The sequence below is a fragment of the Zootoca vivipara genome, chromosome 9 (assembly GCF_965207765.1).
Source record: "Zootoca vivipara chromosome 9, rZooViv2.hap1.1, whole genome shotgun sequence".
In the NCBI taxonomy this organism is placed as follows: Eukaryota; Metazoa; Chordata; class Lepidosauria; order Squamata; family Lacertidae; genus Zootoca; species Zootoca vivipara.
In genome coordinates this window covers 70,343,821-70,368,003 of record NC_142592.1, presented here as the reverse complement: position 1 = coordinate 70,368,003, position 24,183 = coordinate 70,343,821, and the positions used below count along the sequence as shown (strand labels likewise).

At 45.8% G+C, this 24,183-nt stretch overlaps 3 protein-coding genes across 3 annotated transcripts; all 3 read right to left on the bottom strand.

Moving 5' to 3' along the window:
- Nucleotides 1–7,547: 7,547 nt before the first annotated feature.
- LOC118091557 (olfactory receptor 5V1-like) lies at nucleotides 7,548–8,510 on the bottom strand. Its single transcript, XM_035128644.3, has one exon. It carries the CDS (start codon nucleotides 8,451–8,453, stop codon nucleotides 7,548–7,550), a length of 906 nt encoding a protein of 301 aa, XP_034984535.3. The 5' UTR covers nucleotides 8,454–8,510.
- A 4,849-nt stretch (nucleotides 8,511–13,359) lies between these two features.
- LOC118091558 (olfactory receptor 5V1-like) lies at nucleotides 13,360–14,295 on the bottom strand. Its single transcript, XM_035128645.1, has one exon. It carries the CDS (start codon nucleotides 14,293–14,295, stop codon nucleotides 13,360–13,362), a length of 936 nt encoding a protein of 311 aa, XP_034984536.1.
- Nucleotides 14,296–19,770: 5,475 nt separating this feature from the next.
- LOC118091559 (olfactory receptor 5V1-like) lies at nucleotides 19,771–21,080 on the bottom strand. Its single transcript, XM_035128646.2, has one exon. It carries the CDS (start codon nucleotides 21,078–21,080, stop codon nucleotides 20,121–20,123), a length of 960 nt encoding a protein of 319 aa, XP_034984537.1. The 3' UTR covers nucleotides 19,771–20,120.
- Nucleotides 21,081–24,183: the final 3,103 nt, after the last annotated feature.

Sequence of the window (24,183 nt, the reverse complement as noted above, 5' to 3'; positions counted from 1 at the left end):
ACCAGTCAACAACGGACCATGTTTTAGTTTTGCACCATCTAGCCCGAAAATATTCTTCTTCAAACCAAGGCCAACTCTGTGCGGCTTTTATCGACCTTAAGGCTGCATTTGACAGCATCCCCAGAAGGTTACTCTGGGAAAAGTTGGTTCGATGGGGAATTGACAGACGACTTTTGTGGCTAATAATTCAGCTGCATGAGGGGTCGGCTGCTAGGGTGAGAATAACCCCAGCCGGCGATCTCACAAACTCTGTGCCCATCAACAGAGGAGTCCGTCAAGGTTGTATCCTAGCTCCTTTTCTTTTCAATTTATTTATTAGTGACATGAGGACACCATTGGCTGAATCTCAGACAACCATTCATGCCCCCCGTCTTGCAAACTATCGATGCCCATTACTACTCTATGCTGATGATGCAGTAATTTTGTCATTTTCAAGAATTGGCCTCAGGAGAGCACTTAAAATATTTGTTTCATACTGTAAAACCAACTCCCTTACTATAAATCAATCTAAATCAAAAGTACTAATCTTCTCAAAAAGTCGAAAATCCTATAAGTGGCAATTAGATGGAAAACCTATTGAACAGGTATATAAATTTCAATATTTGGGAGTTTTTCTCCAATACAATCTGGGTTGGAAGGCGCATATTGCATATATTTCAAATAAGGCTAAAGCCCTTTCTTTTGCGCTTTTGCGCTTTTTCTTTTCCGATGGGGCTCTTCATGTGCCATCCGCCCTGAAGGTATTTAAAGCCAAAGTGATCGCGACACTGGCATATGCTGTCCCTTTATGGGGGACCGCAGTAAATTTGATGCCATTGGAGGTCATTCAAAACCAATTCCTGAGACGGCTGTTAAAACTCCCTCAGTGCGTTAGCAATGCGGCTATTCGCTTAGAATTAAAAACTACATCTTTAGAAAATACTCTTTGGAGGCGCAGCCTTTGCTATTGGTTGTCCTTATGGCAAAGGCTCCCGAATCTGTACCTGATTCAATGTCTTTGGAGGGATGATTTTCCCAGCCCATGGGCAAGAGAGATCCATTCTAAAGTAGTGACCTATGGATTGTCCCCATCAGAACTATTAAAACTGGACCTAGCCACGGCTAAAAGAACCCTCATTCAAAAACTTGAGGAGATTGACCTCCAACAAAACACCATTCTGGGTAGTGGCACTTGCTCACCACTAAATCTTGGCATAGTGCCTTCCCAGCAGATACCATCTTATTTGACTTCCTTGTCTGTAGCGGTCCACAGATACGCCTTTATTAAGGCAAGATTTAATGCCTTTCCTTCTAATGTTATGAACAATAGATTTTCCAAAGGTCAGATTTCAGCTGTGTGTGTATGTGATAATAGATCTATTGAATCCTTACAACATATACTATTTTGCTGCCCACTGCATTCAGTTTCTCGGACCAGATTTTTGTTCCCTTTATTATCGGAAACCTCAGGTGACTCCTTGGAAACACAGTTAACACACTTACTGCAAGATTCTGATCCGAGTAGGTCCCTTTTTGTTGCCAGGTTTCTGATTACAGTCTTAGCTTATAAGAGGAAAAATGGATTACTTTATGATTATTGATCTCGCTTATATAATACTGATTTATAGTGATAATCTGATATTTTAAGTGCTGTATTGCTCTTATTTTAATGGAATTTAGGAATTTATGATTTTAGATATGTATTTGAATTTTATTAATTTTATTTTGTCATATTTGCTTTGTTGTACAATGTATATTGGTATTGCATATGGGCCTATGGCCGTAATAAACTATCTATCTATCCACTATCTTTGGAGAGAGTCCAATTCCACTGTTGAACAGCTCTGGTCCTCAGTTCTTCCTAATGTTAAGTCTGAATCTCCTATCTTGTCATTTGTCCTATTAAAAAATATCACTTAAATATGTAGTTAGAGGGGGGATTTGTATAAATAAATAAATAGCAGATTACTGCAGAATGGAACAGAAATATCGGCAAAAAAATATAGGAAATTAACAGATGGGCTCAAAGCAGTCAACTGTTGTTGTTTAGTCGTTTAGTCGTGTCCAACTCTTCATGACCCCATGGACCAGAGCACACCAGGCACTCCTGTCTTCCACTGCCTCCCGCAGTTTGGTCAAACTCATGTTCGTAGCTTCGAGAACACTGTCCAACCATCTCGTCCTCTGTCGTCCCCTTCTCCTAGTGCCCTCACTCTTTCCCAACATCAGGGTCTTTTCCAGGGAGTCTTCTCTTCTCATGAGGTGGCCAAAGTATTGGAGCCTCAGCTTCAGGATCTGTCCTTCCAGGGAGCACTCAGGGCTGATTTCCTTCAGAATGGATAGGTTTGATCTTCTTGCAGTCCATGGGACTCTCAAGAGTCTCCTCCAGCACCATAAGCAGGCAACTGGATGACACCAAATAAGTTGACCACCGGGACACTAAGGCAATAGTTCTCCCCAGCAGATGTTTTTCAGTGACATGTAACATTTCTCTTTTAACTACCCTGGCTAATAGTCTTTGATATACTTTGATATATGGTGTTGGAGGAGACTCTTGACTGAGTCCCATGGATTGCAAGAAGATCTTTATGTGCGTACATAAAGATCTTTATGTGCGTACATAAAGATGGTTCTAAAGGTTTTTTTGGATTTCAGTGGGCATAATGCCTAACAAAAAGGCTTCTGGTTGTTTTTTTTGGGGAAGGAGATTTTAAAGATCTTTTTGAGTTAGTTGTATATTATATCCCAAAATTCTCGTATCCTAGAATCATAGAGTTGGAAGAGACCACAAGGGCCATCCAGTCCAACCCCCTGTCAAGCAGGAAACACCATCAAAGCATTCTTGACATATGCCCATCAAGCCTCTGCTTAAAGACCTCCAAAGAAGGAGACTCCACCACACTCCTAGGTAGCAAATTCCACTGCCAAACAGCTCTTACTGTCAGGAAGTTCTTCCTAATGTTCAGGTGGAATCTTCTTTCTTGTAGTTTGAATCCATTGCTCCGTGTCCACTTCTCTGGAGCAGCAGAAAACAACCTTTCTCCCTCCTCTATATGACATCATTTTATATGTTTGAACATGGCTATCATATCCTCACATAGTCCCACCACATGTGCATATGTACGTACTTCTAAGCTCCTTTTGCAATTGTTTAAGGTAAAGCCATTGTGGCATCTTGAGGCAGCGAAGCCCATAAATTGCTTATGCACTGCGATAAGCAGCACATTGGGGTGGTGGCGTCTGTCCTGAACCTACAGCTGATGAATAAGGCTGAACCATAAAACCACTCTGGGCTAGGGGTGAGGGAGATATTAAGATTCAGTTCGCATTTAAAGGCAAGCCTACTGAATCCGCTCTCTCTGAAACAGCATGCAAACTGCACACTTCTCTGAATTTTGCAATGCAGCTTCCCTGTCAAGTAATGTCTACAAAAATGTGTATACTGGGTCTGTGGACACGGTCACGAACATGGACACATCATACACACACACACACACACACACACACACACACACACGAGAGAGAGAGAGAAAATAACATGCAAACAAGTGTTCATTAGGGGGAAATTCCTTTGCAAAAATGTGTACATTTGGCAAAATTGCAATAATAGTAATAATGCACTAACTTTGCACTAAAATTGTTGCGGCTGTTGTTGTTAGAATTTGTATACCATCACCCACAGATCTCGGGGGGGGGGGGTTCACAACATAAAACCACAAAATAAAAGACCACAGAATACACAGTAAAAATAAGAACAACAAACCAATAATCCCACCTCTCAAATGCTGGTGGATTTTCATGAGCACTTTAAGAAAGTGATTGCCAAGGTGATGTGGATATGTGGAGAAATGGAAACTGAGAGCTTTGCCCATCCCTATTCTAGACACAGCGAATCCGACTCAAGCAGGTATCTTAAGACTCTCAACACTTTGAAGCTTCCCTGTGCTGCGCAGAACATCGAATCGCTTTGTAGCCAGTTGTCAGCCAGCCAGCCTGGATTATTTCCTCGTTTCCCATATTGAGTCAAACATCCTGAACACTGTTAGACAATGTCCAGTTTGCATGCTTTTAAACAAACCAGGCCATGCAGGCAAGCAATTCCTCTCCCACTGCAAATATCTCCCTGCTTCTCACCTGCCATCTTCCTGGTGAAAGGACTCGGGCGATTGCTGCAGAGTCGGACAATTGGTGGGGAGAAAGCCAGATTCAGATGCCGATGCTGCTTCCAGGTGACCCAGGGGAGGAGAGTCAGACAGGAGGGACAGAAAAGGTGAGGGGCGATAGAGGGTGTTTGTAGATTTCAGGGTCTCCACCTTCCACCATGCCAGGAGCGGAGACAGACCAGACTCATGTACTGCCTAAGAAAAGGTCTCCGTTTCTGGTTGTGTTTCAAGCACTACCTCATCTCCTAACACCTGGCTGTGTCTTGCCTGTACATCCCATGGACCCAACTCCGGCAAGAAAGAAGGTTTTTATTGTTTGAGCAGCCCCTGAAGAACATGCATTTGCAACAAAAGGAAGAAACATCAAGAAGCCCAGGAAAAGACATCCCTCCCTCTGGGCTTTATTTTTCTACTGGCAGAAAATGCTGACGACAGGGGTATTGGGCAACACTCAAGGGAGTCAGGGAATTGCATTGTTCAAACCAAAAAGGACCAGCTCTTCTTTAAAAATGGGGAAGAAAGTCAGTTTAGCTTTCATTTAATTTCACACTTTTCCATTTTGTGTGTGATGTGGCTCTCCAGTCAGGGAATGGATGCAAAAAATGCGTGGATAAGTAGGCATATGTTTCCAGAAATGAGATAGAAAAAGCGTTCCTTTAGTGAGAACTGTCTTGCAAAATTGTGTGTATTAATCAATACTGCATGCAAAAAATGTGCATAGGAGAAATTTGCATTAACATACTGGTGAATTTTCATGAAGACTTTTTTTTAAAAAAAAACCCAGAAGAACTGAAATGTGAAGAACTGAATTTAAGACTGAAAAGAGAAACAGAGGGAAACCAAGAGTTGCCTGGCCCTTCTCTTGGGGCAGAACTTTGTAGAGCTCCATCCAATGGCAAGGAAGGTCGTCTGTGCAGCAGCCAATCAGGGACCTCATGAGAATAACCATTGAAAGATGCCCTGCTTGCTAGCCTTAATCTATTTCTTTAAGAATTTTCCTACTGTGGAAATCTGCTTTCAAAGCAGATTCTTACTCTATGAATCGCATCCAAGCAGAGAAGATCTAGGCTCCCTTGCACCCTTGCTGAGGAGCTGTGCCGGTGCCCCGTGTTTCCTTGCACCCTTGGCAAGGAGGTGGTGGCTGCCCAGAGCAGCAGCCCAGGGAAGGCACAGATGGGCAGGTGGGCTCCTAGCAAGAGTGGAGAGGCACAATTTTTGTGCTCCCCCTGGGCCTGGGCCATTGGCGGAGACCAACCTGGCCAACCCTCAGGTACGCCCCTGCATTTAAGCATGGTACCCAAAAGAGAAATAACCTGGCCTTCCTCCAGTGATGTTGGAGAGAGTTGCTTTCTTTTGTTCTATCGTAGGTGTTAGAATAAGTCGACAAATGGAAGGGTGCCGGGGCTACTTGCGCCTCCTCTCTTGTTGACCCACTGTTGATTGATTGATTGATTGATTGATTGATTGATTGACTGACTGATTGATCCCACCTTTTTCTCCTTTTTCATTTTGAAGGGCATATTTTAAAGGTCTAACAGCCTATATTTCCGTATTTTACTTTGCTGCATATTTTATAACTTTACATATTTGCTGGGGTTCTCTCAACAATGAGTACTTGCCCCAAACTTGGATTCTGGCATCCAAGAATGTGTGTGTGTGTGCGCGCACACGCGCACCAACACAAACAACTCATACAGACAAAGTTGGATTGTCTGCCAGGTAGAGCTGGGGGAGAAATTTGACTAGATTGCATTTAAAGGGGAACCCACTTATTCTGCACATGCACCCCTGAAGCAACATGAAATGCAGTTCAATCCATTGAAATTTGCACTTCTGCAAATGTTGCAACGCAGTTCTCCAGCCAATGAATGTGTGAAAAAATGCACAGACTACAGTAAAATGTTCATAAAAATTCATGTACTAGTGAAAGTAACACAAAAGGCATTAAATTAGGGAAATTGCAGAAATGTGCATATTAGCCAATCACATAGAGATATGTGTATATCTGCAAAGATTTGTACTAAATTCCTGATGAATTTCCAAGAAGACTTTTCTCAAACTTGCAAACTGATGTGGAAATGTTGAGAGCTGAAATTGTTGTTGTTGTTTAGTCGTATAGTCGTGTCCGACTCTTCGTGACCCCATGGACCACAGCACGCCAGGCACTCCTGTCCCGCACTGCCTCCCGCAGTCTGGTCAAACCCATGTTTGTAGCTTCGAGAACACTGTCCAACCATCTCGTCCTCTGTCGTCCCCTTCTCCTAGTGCCCTCAATCTTTCCCAACATCAGGGTCTTTTCCAAGGATTCTTCTCTTCTCATGAGGTGGCCAAAGTATTGGAGCCTCAGCTTCACAATCTGTCCTTCCAGTGAGCAGGACAGATTTCCAAGAAGACTTTTCTCAAACTTGCAAACTGATGTGGAAATGTTGAGAGCTGAAATTAAGATTGCCAAAGAAATGGCAACTCAGAGAAATCAAAATTGATCAAATTACTGCATTACAACGTCCTCAGCAGGACAGGTTGAGAGCACTAGCGGCGCGGTTAAATTCTAGGAACATGGAATACCCACTTACCATCCAAGGCCATTAGCCATCAAGGGTTTGACTATAGAAGAAACCCCAAATATATTCACACATGACTTAACCAATAAATAAATAAATAAATAAATAAATAAATAAATAAATAACAAGCAAGCATTGTGGGTCTCAGTACTGGACTGGACCTTATTTGTTAGTGATGCTGAGCACTGATTTTTTTTGAAAACGTGTGTGTTTTAGACATGTTCAGGGAAGTTTTTAATGTGTGACATTTTAATGTATTTTTAGTCTTTGTTGGAAGCCGCCCAAAGTGGCTGGGGAAACCCAGCCAGATGGGCGGGGTACAAATAATAAATTATGATGATGATGATGATACACACAACAATTAAAATGTAATAAACTGATGGCAACTACATAGGGAAAATTAGTTCTTGTCAATCAATGGGCAAGAGATGTTGGTGATTTGTGCACCGTATCAGGATTCCCAAGTTCCATAAAAAATAATAATATACACAAACATTTCTGTGCCAGAGTTTGGAGTGTTCTTCATTCATTCATTCATTCATTCATTCATTCATTCATTCACTCACTCACTTACAAACAAACAGTTCCACTCCTGTTGTTCCACCCAAAAGACAAGATGGGGGAATTATTCAATATTTGTGCCATGAAGGGAGCAGGGCTACCCTCTGTGATGGCCATCGTGGCCAGGCAAATGCCAGGGATATGCCTTGGCTCTGGCAGGGCTACCGTGGCACCTGCTATGGTGGGTGGGTCTGCCTTGATCTCCATCCCACAGCTTGCTACCATCCAAGCATGCCTGCAAGTCTTAACCATCCAGGGAACTCTGAGAGTCTCATTTCTGGCCTCACTTCCTCTGTTTTTCCAGGAGCTTCCCCAGGGCTCCCTTGACCTCCTTGTTGCGGAGGCTGTAGATCAGGGGGTTCAGCGCGGGGGGGACGATGCAGTACATCGTGGAGATCAGAGTGTCTATCTCCAAGGAGTAGCCCTGTCCAAATTGGTTGTAGTTAACCAACCCATTCCCAAAATAAAGGGTGACCACGATCACGTGAGAGGCGCAAGTGGAAAGAGCTTTCTGCCTGCCAGCATTGGACGGGATCCGCAAGACAGAGGAGAGGATGTAGAAGTAGGAGAGGCCAATGGCCAGGAAGGGGACTAGCCCTATAAAAATGCTGGCTACCTGAGTCGCCATGAAATTCATGTACAGGTCTCCACAGGCAATTTTCAACAATGGGGGAATGTCGCAGAAAATGTGCCCGATCTGGTTGTGCCCACAGAAGTGCAAGTTGGAGCTAAGAGCGGTGTGAAGAGCAGAATGGAGGAAGCCCCAAACCCACGCGGTAGTGGCCAGCTGGGCGCAAGCCTTGGCGTTCATGATGCCCGAGTAGTACAAAGGCCTGCAGATGGCGACGTAGCGATCATAAGCCATGGCAGCCAGAAGCACGGCTTCTGCCCCTGTGAAGGACACCAGGAAGAACATCTGGGCCATGCACTCATTGTAGGAGATGGTGTGTTGCCAGTGTAAAAGATTCACCAGGATCTTGGGGAGCGTGACAGACGAGAGGCAAACATCTAAGCAGGACAGGTGGCTGAGGAAAAAGTACATGGGGCTGTGGAGATGGGAATCCAGCTGAATCAGGGTGAAGATCATAACATTACCCGTGAGGGTCACCAAGTAGATGGAGAAATATGCCAAGAAGAGGTATCTTTGGCCATCTAGCATGCTGGAGAAACCCAGGAGGACAAATTCCATTACCTGTGTGGTCTGGTTGTTGGCTTCCACTGAGGATATGGAATTTACCTGCAAGGACAAGAACCTGTAGAAGAAATACATTTTGCCTGTCCCTGGATTCAGCTAAGGATGCATAATCAACAATGAGGAACACCAACTATCCTTTGCTGGGGATGGGGATGAATCTGATTCTCTTTGCATTTAAAAGCTTGTCGCTTTCCAAAACAAGACACAGATTGAAACATGGTCATCCTCAGCTCAAAATTCAACAGCTCTCCAGCCAAGTAATGTGTACAAAAATGGACAAATTCTGCATACAAATGCATATATTAGTGAAAGCAGCATACAAAAGCAGGTTAAATGAAGGAAGGGAAATTGCATTGCAAAAGGTGTGCATTAGGCATAACGGCATACGCAAATATGTTTTAGAATAAATTCATTGTAAAATGTTGATAAATTCTCACAAGGGCAATTTGCAAACTGATGTGGGGGACTCAACTTAAGACTGGGAAGATGGGAAACGGAGAGACACCACATCTGAGAGCGTCACCCATCTCTCTGCCGGTCCTTCAGGGGGAACCTCCATGAAGAGAGAAACAGGCAGGTCAGTTGAAAGGCCACCGCCTTGCTTGCGGATGTCTTGGGACACCTCCCAAACCAGCAGCACTTGCTAATGACTTCTGTTCTGTCATTAGGTAAATAATAATAATAATAATAAATAACACAGAGAGAACATGCAGAGGTTTGGCTTAATAAACTCTGAGAGAGATTGCATGAACCTCCTTGATTTTTAGTTCAATGATCAAATATTTGAATAACTTTATGAATTGTCTAAACGCAATAAAATTTAAGCCAGGTCAGAGAGAAAGAAACCACGGCATCCAGCCCACCTAAGTGTCAGAGAGGACAACACGGTCTTCTAGCAAGCTTAGCATGTTGGATGTTCATGTTTCCCCATCATCTGCTACTGAAAATGCTGCAGATCGGAAGTATGGCAAATAACCTTACCGTTAGGTCTTTTAGCATGGCAATTCACCCCTCCCTTAATAAGGTCCAGTCACCTCACCGTATTCCTTAGGTTCAAACAGGTATTTCACAACCCATTCCCATCCCCTTTGCAAAGCTTCACCTCCTCATCAGGCCCCACTGAGAGACATCTCCTTTCTTGCCTTTTTGTTCCTTCCTTGAACCCAAGTCCTGTTGCTCCCCGTTAGGAAGGGCTAATGGTGCCGAGACCAGTGAAGGGAAGACTTCCGATGGTCACTTTCAGTGCAGAGCATCTTCACTTAAGGTTGCTCAAAAACCTGCAGTGCTGCTCTGCCCTGGAGAAGACCAGCGGTCTGACTCTGTAGAAGGTCGCTCTCAGCTCCAAACGTCCCCAACAGATCTTGCCTATTGCGTCTTCTCATAATCTGCCTCGATGCCCACAGAACCTTCAGTAGTTCAGCATCGTTGTCAGTCCATCTCAGGGCTTATTCCCAAGACTACCTGGTGAGGAGTTAACTAGAAATGCCAGCTTTGCACCCAGCCCAGGTGAGCTGGTTGCGCACCTGCCCCCACAAGCATTATCCCCAGTTTTGGGAAGAAGGCTGCCGGCGTTTCCCTTTTGAGAGTCTGCAGCAGCTCCAAAGTTTCTGCAGTTGCATGGGGACAGAAGTGTCTCGGCAGGTGAGGATATGTTGTGAGGCAGGGGCCCTGGGGACGCACCTGCAGAGGAAATCTGCAGGGAGTGAGGCAGGAGAGGAAAACTTCAAAGAAAACAGGCTAATACAGTGGTACCTCGGTTTACAAACACAATTGGTTCCGGAAGTCTGTACTTAACCTGAAGCGAACTTTCCCACTGAAAGTAATGGAAAGTGGATTAATCCGTTCTAGACGGGTCCGCGGAATACTTAAACTGAAAATACTTATACTGAGGCATACTTAAATTGAGGTATGACTGTACCCCAGAGGACAGGATCACACTTCAAAATGACCTTAACAGATTAGACAACTGGGCCAAAGCAAACAAGATGAATTTTAACAGGGAGAAATGTAAAGTACTACACTTGGGCAAAAAAAAATGAAAGGCACAAATACAGGATGGGTGACACCTGGCTTGAGAGCAGTACATGTGAAAAGGATCTAGGAGTCTTGGTAGACCACCAACTTGACATGAGTCAACAGTGTGATGCAGCAGCTAAAAAAGCCAATGCAATTCCTGGGCTGCATCAATAGGAGTATAGCATCTAGATCAAGGAAAGTAATAGTACCACTGTATTCTGCTCTGGTCAGACCTCACCTGGAGTACTGTGTCCAGTTCTGGGCACCACAGCATCAGGATAAGGAGGTGGTGGTCTCCACCATGCCATCTTCCCCTTGCCCTCTTGAGTCCAATCCCTGACAGTGACTTTGCCTATAGCAGTGTTTCTCAACCTTTTTTGGGCCACGGCACACTTGTTCCGTGAAAAAAATCACGAGGCACACCACCATTAAAAAAGTTAAAAAATTTAACTCTGTGCCGCCCTATATTATAATTATGACTGTAAGAAACACTTGCCAAATATTGCTTTCCGGTGGGTAAGTGTTGTATATTGGCGGCCGCCAGGCACATGACAATGCAAATCGCCCTTCTTGTCGCCGCACGTCGCGGAACACCAGCCAGCGTCTCGCGGCACACTAGTGTGCCGCGGAACAGTGGTTGAGAAACACTGGCCTATAGTCTCTCCCTCTTCGTTAATTCCCACTCATCAATTTGCTGTTCCCAGCAGACATGTTCCAGTGAGACCTTGCCCTATAGACAGCCAGAAATGAGATTCAAACTGTCCTCCGGCAGTTCAGAACCTTCCTCAGGGCTTCCTTCACCTCCTTATTGTGGGGGGTGATGATGCAATACATTGTGGAGATCAGTGTGTCGATCTCCAGAGAGTAGCCAGTATGGAATATGTTGCCCAGGGTGACATACAAGAAAAGTGCTGTTTTAGGGGACATGGTCTTGCAAAAATGTGCATATTAAGCAAACCGCACACCAAACTGTGTCTATTAGGGGTACTAAAATAATGGTGAATTTTGATGGAAACTTTTAAAAAAGTCACAACGTGATTAAAGAGTCATTACAGGGTGTGAGAGTGAAGACAAGAGAACTGTAGACAAGCCGCTTTAGAACTGAGGTGGCTTCCAGACTGCTGCTATTTTGGGAGAGGAGATTGAGTGACACACCAGCCTATTCAGGTTGTACGTTTACACACCTACACACACACACACACACACACACACACACACACACACACACACTGTATATTCCTGCGTATAAGACTACTTTTTAACCCAGGAAAATCTTCTCAAAAGTCGGGGGTCATCTTATACGCTGGGTTGTATTTCTGATACGGCGAGTACATCCCAAACTCTATATTTCAACTGGAAAAGTTGGGGGTCGTCTTATACGCCCAGTTGTCTTATATATGACTTTTATTGGTTTTACATATAATCACATTACGTAACATTGTACCCTCTTATTTTATCTCTTTGGCTCAACTGAGCCTAACGACTTCCCTCCCTCCCGTCTGATGGTTTACAAACTTTAAATTTTACATCTTTACATTTAGCTCTATTTCCTGTCATTGTTATATCATTACCTAAAATATTACATTACTCAACCTGTATAGGCAGCAATATTATCTTACAAATCTTCAGATAGCCCTGGTAATGATGTTAATTGCTTATAGTTGTCTTTCAAGTATAATATAAATTTGTTCCAGTCCTTTTGGAATGCTTGGTCTCGCTGGTTCCAGATTCTTCCCGTAGGTTTTGCCAGTTCAGCAAAGTCCATCAGCTTCATCTCCCACTCTTCTTTTGTTGGTAACTCCTGTTGTTTCCATCTTTGGGCTAACAAAATTCTTGCCGCAGTTGTTGCATAGAAGAACAATTTTTTGTTGCATAGAAGAACATTTTTTTCCCCTTGTCTCAATATCTCTCTACCCACTATACCCAATAAGAAAGCTTTTGGGTTGTTTTTTTAACAAAAGTGTTTTTAAACTATTTAATAGTAATCTGCTTCCTTTTTATCTCGTTTCTAACTCTTTATATGATTCTTTTTGATTATTTTATTCTGACCATAGATCAACTTGAAAAAGTTAATTTAAACGTGCTAAATGTGCTAATAATTACCTGTTGGTTGTTTTACTCTAAACTGTGTGTAACATTTGATCATGTGATAAGGCTATGGAGTTGCAAATCCGCCGTCTTGAAAGCACAGTGGCTGTTTCTATGAATGCCGCAGAGAACAAAAAGGACATAAATGGGTCTCCAAGAGCTGCACAACCAATGGAGGCTGGAATGCAGGCTTGCAGGCTGTAGGGGAGAAACACAGTTCGGATTTTGGGAATTATATTGTATTTCTAAGATGCTTCATGGGAAAAAGCACTGCTGGCTGAAATCACTATTGCTGAAATTTACCTAGGAAGGAAAGCCTAGAGCTACCCTAGGAATTCCTATTGGCTTGAAGCCGCAGAGCCACCAAAGCTGCCCTCTGCTGCCTCCTACTGGAGACTCCAACAAGCACCCCTTTTTCCTATCTTCTCCCTATGTTCTATCTCTCAAAGAGCTAACAAAAGAATGGAGCCAGTGGGGGAAATGTACCTGGTGTCAAGATACTACCATTGCCCCACTCCAAACACTGTAACCAGAGAGCTGTTAGATGAGATTTCTTAGCCTTGAACTGGAAGCAAATGCCACCTACTCTTCCTCCCTCTCGTACCACCCTGCCATTATAGAAATGCCTTGGAAGGTGTTATCCAACCATAATAATAAGGAAAGTCTCTCTCATTGGATTTGTCAGTGACTTTGTCTATAGTTTCTCCCTCTTCGTTAATTCCCACTCATCAGTTTCGCTGTTCCCAGAAAACATGTTCCAGTGAGGCCCTGCCCTATAGACAGCCAGAAATGAGATTCAAACTGTCCTCCGGCAGTTCAGAACCTTCCTCAGGGCTTCCTTCACCTCCTTGTTGCGGAGGCTATAGATGAGGGGGTTCAGCGTGGGGGTGACGATGCAGAACATCGCAGAGATCACTGTGTCTATCTCCAGAGAGTAGCCAGCACTTGGGCGGTTGTAGTTTAGGAATCCGTTTCCTACGCAGAGGGTGACCACAACCAAGTGTGAGGCACAGGTGGAAAAGGCTTTCTTCCTGCCAGTGTTGGAGCGAATCCTCAGGATGGAGGCCAAGATGTAGAAATAGGAGAAGATGATGAAGAGGAAGGGACCCAGGCCCACAAAGAGGCTGGTGATGTGAGTGGCCAATTCATTGATGCTCGTATCACTGCAGGCGATTTTCAACAGCGGGGGCACATCACAAAAGATTTGCGGAATCTGGTTGGCTCCACAGAAGTGAAGCTTGGAGGCCAGGGCAGTGTGAATCGCTGAGTCCAGGAAGCCCCAGACCCAGGAGGCCACAGCGAGATGGATGCAGAGCCTGTTCCTCATAAGATGGTTGTAGTGTAACGGCTGGCAAATGGCGGCATAGCGGTCATAGGCCATGACGGCCAACAGGGCTGGCTCACACCCAACAAAGCCCATCAGAAAGAAAGCTTGTGCCATGCACTGGTTGTAGGAGATGGTGTGACTCTGGCACAGGAAGTTCACCAGGATCTTTGGAACGACGACAGAAGAAACACAAATGTCCAAGCAAGACAGGTGGCTGAGGAAGAAGTACATGGGGCTGTGAAGGCGGGAATCCATCGAAACCACGATTAATATCATGAGGTTGCCCGTGATGATGGCCAAATAGGCAGCTAGGAAGACCAAGAAGAGGGAGACTTGGTCACCTGGGGCTCTGGAGAGACCCAAGAAGATAAACTCTCCCACCTGCGTTTGATTCTCTGTGTCCATGAGGAAGGAAAGAGGAGGATCTGAGGAGAGAAAAATGTGGCATTTGAGGGAAGTTAAAAGGCTTCAGGGGTCACCCTGCTATAGTGAGATATCTGTACTATCAAGTTCAATTCAGGAGAAGATTCCGCCCCCCTCCATTCTCACTTGCTTTCCCCGGGGTTTATTTAAAAAAAGACCAAGAGGCAAGAATACCTTCTTTTCCCCTTCAAGTGTCTCCTCAAATGCACCATTTTGGACCAAGCAAACATGAGGAATGACCGCAGAATTGGCCTTACTAAACATTTTCCAAGACAATAATGCCCAAGTACACTATAATGAACTCATAGCCGACTTCCTCTCCGCAACCAGAAGCACCATAACCAGATTCTGGAAAGACCTGTCAGGAGGAAGCATGGACCAATGGTTCCCAATAGTATGGGAAACAGCCCTACTAGGAAAATTAACCAATAAGCTGAAACTGACACGGGGACGAATAGAAGAAGACGGCCCGGTATGGCTCCCCTTTATCACATACACAGCCCAACAAGATAATGACAAAAATCCACCAACAGCATACAAATCAATATGGCTAAGCTGATACAAAACACCCACCCACCCCACTCACACACAAAACAAAGACCACCACAGCCAACCACAAATGAACAACCAAACTATAGGCCGACCCCAACCTCTCTCACCACCAAAGGAACACAAGGGAACAACAGAGAACCTGCACAAGCGACGCTGACAACCCCCCCAACATATATTAAGTAAAATAGAAACATCGTCACCTGACCCCCCATGTCCCCCCATCTACTTCTATGCCCATCTTTCTTCCCAATGTCTCAACAAATGAATCCGATTTGTACAAATGTTACGAGAGACATTGCATATATTTCTGTAGATCAGGAAAATAAAATAAAATAAAATAAAATGCACCATTTTGGTAAAATCCTAAATCCACACACAAGTCTCTTATCTCCGCCCAAAACAAGGAGGTGCATTTGGGTTGCCTTGAACCATCCCGGCGTCCTTTTCCAAGTCTAAAACCTATTAGGGGTGAGGATGGGAGGGAAGGGGCGTGACTCTGATATTGTCCTGGGCCAGGAGTCCGCTTCACCTGCTGAACAGCAGCCTGGAGGGGGAGATGGCGGAGTGAGCCCACCTGCATCTGATCAGCCTTTCATGTCACAGAGGAGAAGGCAGTGATGAGAACCAGCCGGCTTCAGCCTTCTTAAGCAGAACTTCCAGAAGCACTTACATCTGGCATAGGCAAAGTCCGGCCCTCCAGATGTTTGGGATTACAAATTCCATCCCTGACCACTGGTCCTGTTAGCTAGGGATGATGGGAATTGTAGTCCCAAACCTCTGGAGGGCCAGAGTTTGCCTATGCCTGACTTAGACGCTGGAAACAGTGTCTGTGGTTCCTGGCCGTACCTTGCTGAATCCTGGTCTTGGTCTGGACCCGTGGCTGCATGGTCATCCCTGACCTCTGGATCGCCTGACTCTGTAGATTGCTGTTTGCCTGACCCTCAGGACAGACTTGGCTTTGTATGCCAAGCATAACTCAGAGTCTCTTCTCTTCTGGTTTTTTAATTTTTTAGTTTTGGCCACACACTCCTCCAAGCTCTGCGTGCTGTTGTTTGGCAACAGGACTATGACAGATATCAATTAGACCATTTCAACTCCCACTGATTTCAGCAGAATAATTAAGCATGCCAACCTTTCACTAGAAAGTTCAGTACGAACCCCGGTGTGAATGGACTCAGGGGTGAGCCCCATTCTGTTGAATCGGTCTTACTCGCATGTTAACTGTGCCTAGGATCACAGCCTTAGAGGTGCTTTCAGACTACAGTCACGTAAACGGAACCCGGCAGTTAAGTTCAGTTTTGTGTTTTTTATATCGTCAATTTCAATGATTTTTGTTTCAGGACCGAAGACTCAGTTGAGGGGAGGGGGTGAGGTTGAGGGGTTTTCTTAACCCCTACAAACAAACAAATCCAATGCTGTTTCCCGAGAATAAGTTCCATTGGACTTAAATGCCCCCCCCCCCAAGTAAAAATCCTCACTATTACAATCTCTGCAAACTGCACAGTTAAATTGCAAAGATCTGGGGCGCTTGCTCCAATTAGAATCGGAGCATCTTAGGGTTGAAAGTCATTGGATCCAGGCCTCTGTTGTCAATATCACTGGACAACATTGGACAAATACATTAAAAATGATTAAGAGTGTGCATCTATGTCCATAGTGGGTGGTAGTATTTTCCCATTGGCTGTTCTATCTTCTTGTCAGGTCGAATGGCAGGAGGGAGACCATTTTCTGGTTTGCATCTGGCAGCCAAATGCATTGAGCTAGCCCTGCTCCTGGCAGCTGCCTTTCCTCTGCAAGCCGCGCGGGAAATTAGGGGGAAGCCACACATTGGGTGTCATTTTGACTCACTGTGAACATTGAGAAGCAGAGTCCTCCTGGGCCACATGGAAGACTTAATCTGGGAGATGCTCAGCTCCAGGCCTGCCTGGATAAACACACACACTCTTACTTTGTCTTTTCAAGCAGCCCTGTCTGCTATCCCTCTTGGAATGGCAGGAGGGGAGTCGAAGGATTCAAGGAATCCTAAATGACGATGTTGATGTTTAATGCTTGAATTTAAATTTGCAATGTAAAACTGAATAAAAAAGATTTTTTTTTAAAAAATGACCACATTGACACCTTAGGCTTAAAGCTCTATTATGCTCATTTTGTTATTGAGTATTTGCATATGCTTAGCTGCTAAGTATGAATTTAAAAAGAGCAAATAAGATGAAAGGATGCTGCAGGGACCAGGAGGGGCTTGTTTGCTGGTGCCCCCATCAACTACCACTCTCGGGGTGGTCATTTGGGAGTCCCTGTGGCTCCATAGTCCAGCCCGAGCTGCACAACTGACTCTGACTGGCAGCAGCTCTCAGGGATTCTTCAAATTGGAGATGCCCAAAAGATTGACCCAAGGACCTTGTGCTTGCAATGCAGCTGCTCTGACCATGAGCTCCCGTCCCTCTTCCACTTCCCTCTCCCTTCTCATTTCATGCTAATCCCTTCCTTGCATTGCCCTCAATCAAAGAAGACTCCAGGCATTTGGAAGGTGGGGAAATGGCAGCTTTGGATTCCTCCTCCTCCTCACCTTGCGAATGGAGACCTTGACCTTCAGTTTACCCTGGAAAGAAGATTCATTAAGGCCCTAATTTCCCACCACTTGGAGTTCTGAATACAACCAGTTCCGAGGAGGCAGCTTAGGCAAAATCTCTTCTCCAAATGTGACACCAAGAAAGGACCTTGAAGATCTCATTGTGACACCAGGGCCCATGTTCTGAGCAAACTTCTCTGCTGCCAGCCTTGTGGGTGGCTGTCTGTCTTTCCTTGTAGGGGAGCAAATGATACCTTGTGTGTTGACCATGGGGATATCTGTGCACCGAGAATCCACAGAGAGGAAGGCTGCAGCTGCAGTGGATCAAAATGTCCCACGGGGGTAGGACTTCTTTGCAGGTATGCTAGAGCCAAGCACAATGGGTGGTGTCCTTTAATTGGGACACCCTTAATTGCTGGTAGGGAGGGGGCAGGAGGCCAGCAGCAACCTCAGAGCTATTGAGTCTCCTGGCGAGATTTATATTGCCTTTGAGACTAATTTTCTCCATTGGAGCTCTTGTGTGGATGTTGTTAAGCCAGGTGAGAAAGCAAGGAAGAGCTATGGGGGAATTAAAATTCTGTCTCTCACCTGCCAGCCACAAAAGTTGTAGGCAGTTAGGACAGAAAAGGGGAGATCCTTCCCGGTGGGAGACCCCGACATGCACTCTAGTGAGCGCGGCTAGTAAGAATGTGGAAGCAGTAGCCAATGCAGGAGATGTGGAAGGGCACAGCTTTTGGGAGGCTGCCAGTGTCCTGGGCTGTGCCTGGACCAGAGAGGAAGAGAGTCTTCTTCCATGGAGGAGGTCCAGCCATTAAGGGCTCTCACATGGAAGATGGAGCAAGTTGGTTTACTCCTGCGCTGGAGGGTAGGACTCAAACCCATGGCTTCAAGTTACAAGGAAGGAGACCATGACTAAACATCAGGTAAAACTTTCTGATGAGAAGAACTGCTCAACAGTGGAACGGACTCCCTTGGAAGGTGGTGGACTCTCTTTCCTTGGAGGTTTTTAAGCAAGAAGTTGGATGGCCATCTGTCATGGAAGCTTCCACTGAGATTCCTGCATGGCAAGGGGGTCGGACTCTGGGACCCTTGGGGTCCCTACCAATTCTATGGTTCTGTGATTCTCTGTGAGGCTACTCTCAAGGCTGGCTCTGGAGGCTCTAGCAACTAAGCTGCTTATGGGGGCAAACTCCCACCAGCATGGAACACTTTGAGGCCCCCTTATCCCTTATAGTCCCAGGAGGTCCCTATGTTCCGCAGGAGAGGCTCTCCTTGAAGTCCCTGAAATATCCAAAGCTTAGTCCATGGCAGTTTGGAGCAGTGCCTTCAGAGTGATTGCCCCTGTTTTGTATAATAATAATAATAATAATAATAATAATAATTTAATAATGTATTATTTACACCCCAGCCATTCTGGGCAGCTCCCAACAGAATATTAAAAGCACAATAAAACATCAAACATTATAAACATTATAAATGTCCCTAAACAGGGCTACCTGTCTTCTAAAATTCAGATAGTCATTTATTTCCTTGACATCTGATGGGAGGGCATTCCACAGGGCGGGTGCTACTACCGAGAAGACCCTGCTGCTGGTACAGCATCCACGTTGAGATAGGGCAGGTGCCCATTATTTATATTTGTATTTTCTGGAAACAGCTGAAGATGCTCTTATTCTGGCAAGCTTCTTCATGCAGTTGGGGAAGGGTCCCACAGATTTACACCTGCTCATGAACCTACCAATCCCACCTCTTCCCACCCACCCAAATCACCGCAAAAGAGTACAAGATTTAGCTTAACTCAGCGTCCAAGCACTGGTGGTTTTATTTGTGTATTCGTTTTTTATTGACAATATTAATATGCTACCCACCCACAACATTTTCTGGGTCACTTGCATAAAAAGAAACACAGCTGTGAGCAACAAAATATTAAGCTTTAGTCATAAGAAAGGCTGCCAGTGGCAACAGAAAATAAATTAAGATTTTAAAATGAAGAGTATTTTCCAAGTTTCTCTGGGGAAATCAAATGGCTTTATATATTTATTTTAAAGGTAAAGGGACCCCTGACCATTAGGTCCAGTCGTGACAGACTCTGGGGTTGCGGCGCTCATCTCGCATTATTGGCCGAGGGAGCCGGCGTATAGCTTCCGGGTCATGTGGCCAGCATGACAAAGCCACTTCTGGCGAACCAGAGCAACACACGGAAACGCCGTTTACCTTCCCGCTGTAGTGGTTCCTATTTATCTACTTGCATTTTGATGTGCTTTCGAACTGCTAGGTTGTCAGGAGCTGGGACCGAGCAACGAGAGCTCACCCCGTCACGGGGATTTGAACCGCCGACCTTCTGACCAGCAAGCCCTAGGCTCAGTGGTTTAACCCACAGCGCCACCTGGGTATTTATATTAGCTGACCCCAAAGGCCTCTTGAGTATCTTTGTCTAGAACAATTTCAAATAAAACACAAGTTTTCTTGGACTAACTCTGCCCACACTCTTCTCTCTCCCCTGCTGCCAGTCTTGTTTGTCTCCTTCCACTAAGGAGTTAACCAAGGAGTCTGGAAGGCTGGTAGCCTGGTGAGAACCACAGACTGAGGGAATCCAGCACCCCCTTTCATGCCCTGTTTTGGGGCCATTGGGCTTTGCAGGGAAGATGGCTGGAGCCATCTCCTTCCCTCCCTCTCACCTTCGCTCTCACTGCTTGTGAGAGGAAGTGCAGAACTTCTTCTGCCCTCCTAGAACCTTCCTCAGGGCTTCCTTCACCTCCTTGTTGCGGAGGCTGTAGATGAGGGGGTTCAGCATTGGGGTGATGATGCAGTAGAGTGTGGAGACCAGGGTGTCAACCTCCAAGGAGTAGCCTGCGCTGGGGCGGTTGTAGTTCACCAATCCATTTCCGAAGTAGAGGACGACCACTATCATGTGGGAGGTGCAGGTGGAGAAGGCCTTGTGCCGCCCGGTGTTGGAGCGGATCCGCAAGATGGAAGCCAAGATGTAGACATAGGAGACGATGACTACCAGGAATGGGCTCAGGCCCATAAAGATGGTGGCTACGTGAACGGTTATTTCGTTGACAAGCTTGTTCCCCCAGGCAATTTTCAGCAGCGGTGGGAGGTCACAGAAGATGTGGTGGATCTGGAAGGCCCCGCAGAAGTGTAAATTGAAGGCCAAGGCTGTGTGGACCACTGAGTCTAGGAAGCCCACCACCCAGACAATGGTGGCTAGTTGCACACACACACGCGTGCTCATGAGGTGTGAGTAATGCAAAGGCTGGCAAATGGCAGCATAGCGATCGTATGCCATGGCGGCCAACAGCCAGCACTCAGAACCCGAGAAAGCCATCAGGAAGAACATCTGGGCCAGACACGGGTGGTAGGAGATGGCGTGGCGGCGGTGGAGGAGATTGGCCAAAATATTGGGGACTGTGACGGATGAGGAGCAAACGTCCATGCAAGACAAATGGCTGAGGAAGAAGTACATGGGGCTATGAAGGCGAGGATCCAGCAGGATCAGGCCGGCTATGGTGAGGTTCCCCAACAGGGTGACCAAGTAGATTGCCAAGAACACCAGGAAGAGGTAGGTCTGGCCATGCGTGATCCCAGAGAAGCCCAGAAGAACAAACTCCGTCACTTGTGTCCAGTTACTGCTGCCAGCCATGGGAAATGTGGAGATTATCTGTAGAGAAAAAAGGACGGCGTTTGAGGGAAAGGCTGCTAGGCAGAAAACGGAAACAGAGGAAGTTCCTGCATTGCAGGGGGTTGGACTAGAGGACCTTTGGCTCCCTTTACAATGCTACAGTTCTGTGATTCAGAACAATGAATCACAGCAATGGAGCAATGGATTCAAACTACAAGAAAGAAGATTCCACCTCAACATTAGGAAGAATTTTCTGACAGTAAGAGCTGTTCGGCAGTGGAATTTGCTACCAAGGAGTGTGGCGGAGTCTCCTTCTTTGGAGGTCTTTAAGCAGAGGCTTGACAGGCATATGTCAAGAATGCTTTGATGGTGTTTCCTGCTCGGCAGGGGGTTGGATTGGATGGCCCTTGTGGTCTCTTCCAACTCTATGATTCTATGATTCTATGATTGTAAGTGGTCTTCTACCCACTCAGACCATTGATCCATGAAATTCGGTGTTGTTGTTGTTGATTAAACTTCTTAGTCTCTTGTCACCCGAAGGTCTCAAAGTGACTTATGGAAAAGAAAAATTCTACAATACATAATGCCATGGGGGGGAAGGGGGGGAGTCATATAATATATTGATATTTCACATTACATTCTATTGGAGGGGAGGGGGAAACCAGCCATATAAACAGGAGAAAACAACACTGACAACATGCAAATAATAAACTAAGTAACACTCTGACCCACTAAGACGCAAATAAACCTGCATCTCCCCCTAGTCCAAAAATCATTCACATTGAACTAACGGTTTTTCTCCTTTGACCTCCCCACCCAATAGTCTTGTGTCAAGGCCAGCTGTTGCAAATCAGTGGTGGGTGGGTTAGGGTCCTCCAGGGATGGTCGGGTGTCTCTCCTCTTCCTTCAGGGGAGAAGAGTATCAACCCTGCTTGGGTGAATCATGGGTGCTGTTGGAGACATCCTCAATAGGCTGGTGGCCGTGACAATTCCTCTCCACTCCCAGAATTCTCATCTCTAGCCTTCAGGACCTGCCTTGGTCAGGAAAGGAAGCCGGAGAGGAACCTGGAATGAGAAGCAAGACAAGCAAGATGATGTTTTCTCCTCTGCTTTGGAAGAGGCAACGTAATCAACCTTTTGTTCTGCTTTGAGGATGTTGTGTTTAGACTAGGGCTGAATAAATGATCATAGAATTGTGGAGTTGGAATGGACCCCAAGGGTTGCCCCAAGGAACAGCTGAGGGAGCTGGGTGTCTGTGTCCTGGAGAACAGAGGGGGGGGGTCTGAGAGCCTTCTCCGAATATCTGAACATGGAAGGTGGAGCGAGCTTGTTTTCTGCTGCTCCAGAGGGGAGGATCCAAATTACAGTAACCCTACAACTTATGGGCGTTTAACTTGTGCACATTAGGCTTTATGCACATGACCAAAAATCATGTGGACACGGAGCAATGGATTCAAGCTAAAAGAAAGAAGATTCCACCTAAACATTAGGAAGAACTTCCTGACAGGAAGAGCTGTTCAACAGTGGGATTTGCTGCCAAGGAGTGTGGTGGAGTCTCCTTCTTTGGAGGTCTTTAAGTGGAGGCTTGACAGCCATATGCCAAGAATGCTTTGATTGTGTTACCTGCTTGGCAGGGGGTTGGACTGGATGGCCCTTGTGGTCACTTCCAACTCTATGATTTTATGATTCTATGATTGATGTGGAAAGGAGTGGGGGAGGTTCCAAGGGAACAAAATGACTTTGGCAATCCCACCTACTATTGGACTATATGTGTTTTGCCTATATGGGATTTTGGGTTCCGGTGCAGTTCCCAGACTGTCACCCCCACATAGACTCTGGGCTTACTGTACAAAAAGGAGATTCCAATTAAAGATTAGGAAGAATTATTTGGCAGTAGGAGCTGTTAAGTAGTGGAAGGGACTCTCTCAGAGGGTGGTGGATGCTGCTTTCTTGGAGGTTTTTAAGCAGAGGTTGCATGGCCCTCTGTGAGGGATTCTTTAGCTGAGATGGTTGCATTGCAAGAGGTTGGACTAGATGACTTTTGGAGGGCCCTTCCCTGATGCTGCGAAACTTCTAGTTGGAATAGATGGGAAATCAGGTGGAGGCAGCAAGCTGATCTCTGGAGATGGGCTGCCTGCTGAACTAGGGCTTGTAACCTCCAATTCCAAGGAAAGTCGACCGTAAGTGAACATTGCACTCCAAAATATCTCACTGCTCAGGGATTGGAATGTGAAGCACAGAATTTGTGCATTGGAAAGTGTGGATTGGATAAGATTTGGGGGAGGGGAGGTGGGGGGGGGAGAAATCTCTTGCTGTGCCAGCCCCATATATATTGTCCTATAAATGAATTTACTATTTATTGCATTTATAACCCACCTTTTTGCAAATTTCAGAGGCTAGCCGAATTCTTGTTCTCGTATCATTTCAGGAAGTGTGAATGGGGCAGATTCGCGTTCAAATGCCAGACTGAATTGCTTCCCTATCCTGAGTCCTCCCTGTGTCCTGTAAAGCTACTCACCTGGAGGCCCCACCACTGGGAGCCCAGTGAGGCTGGGCATTTGCTGCTGTCCACTGCAGGATGCTCAGCTCCAGGTCGTCCTTCCCCTTCAACCTTGGGCTTCTTCTGTACCAGCCTTTCCCTGCTCCAGCTTCACGGGGCCAGAGCACGCTGGCATCCAAGTGGCAAGAGAGGGCCTGGCATCGGGGCTCTTGAAGGCAGATCCCTGCTTCACAGGTGAGACACGGACGAGCCTGGTGGCTCCCTCTGCAGTCTGCATTGCATCGAAGTAGCAGAGTCTGGGCAGGGAGAGAGGAGTTATGTCCAGGAGGGACCCAAGGGATGCTCTCGTGGCAACTGCAACACGGAACTTAACAAGGAGCATTGGGGAAAGAAAGCCACTCTCCCCAGGGGTGAGCTTTCTGCAAGCCAAGAGGAATGGAACAGTGGGAGTCCCAGGGGAAGCATTGCTTAGTGGCTAGATGCTTATTTACACACTTGAGGTATTTCTACCCCACCTTTTAACGCGAAAAGGGAATATACAATTTTGGGTGTGTCATTGAAAATTCTACTCAATATTGATCCAGAGTAGAGTGCAATGTATAGTTAGCTGAGCAAAAACTTAAA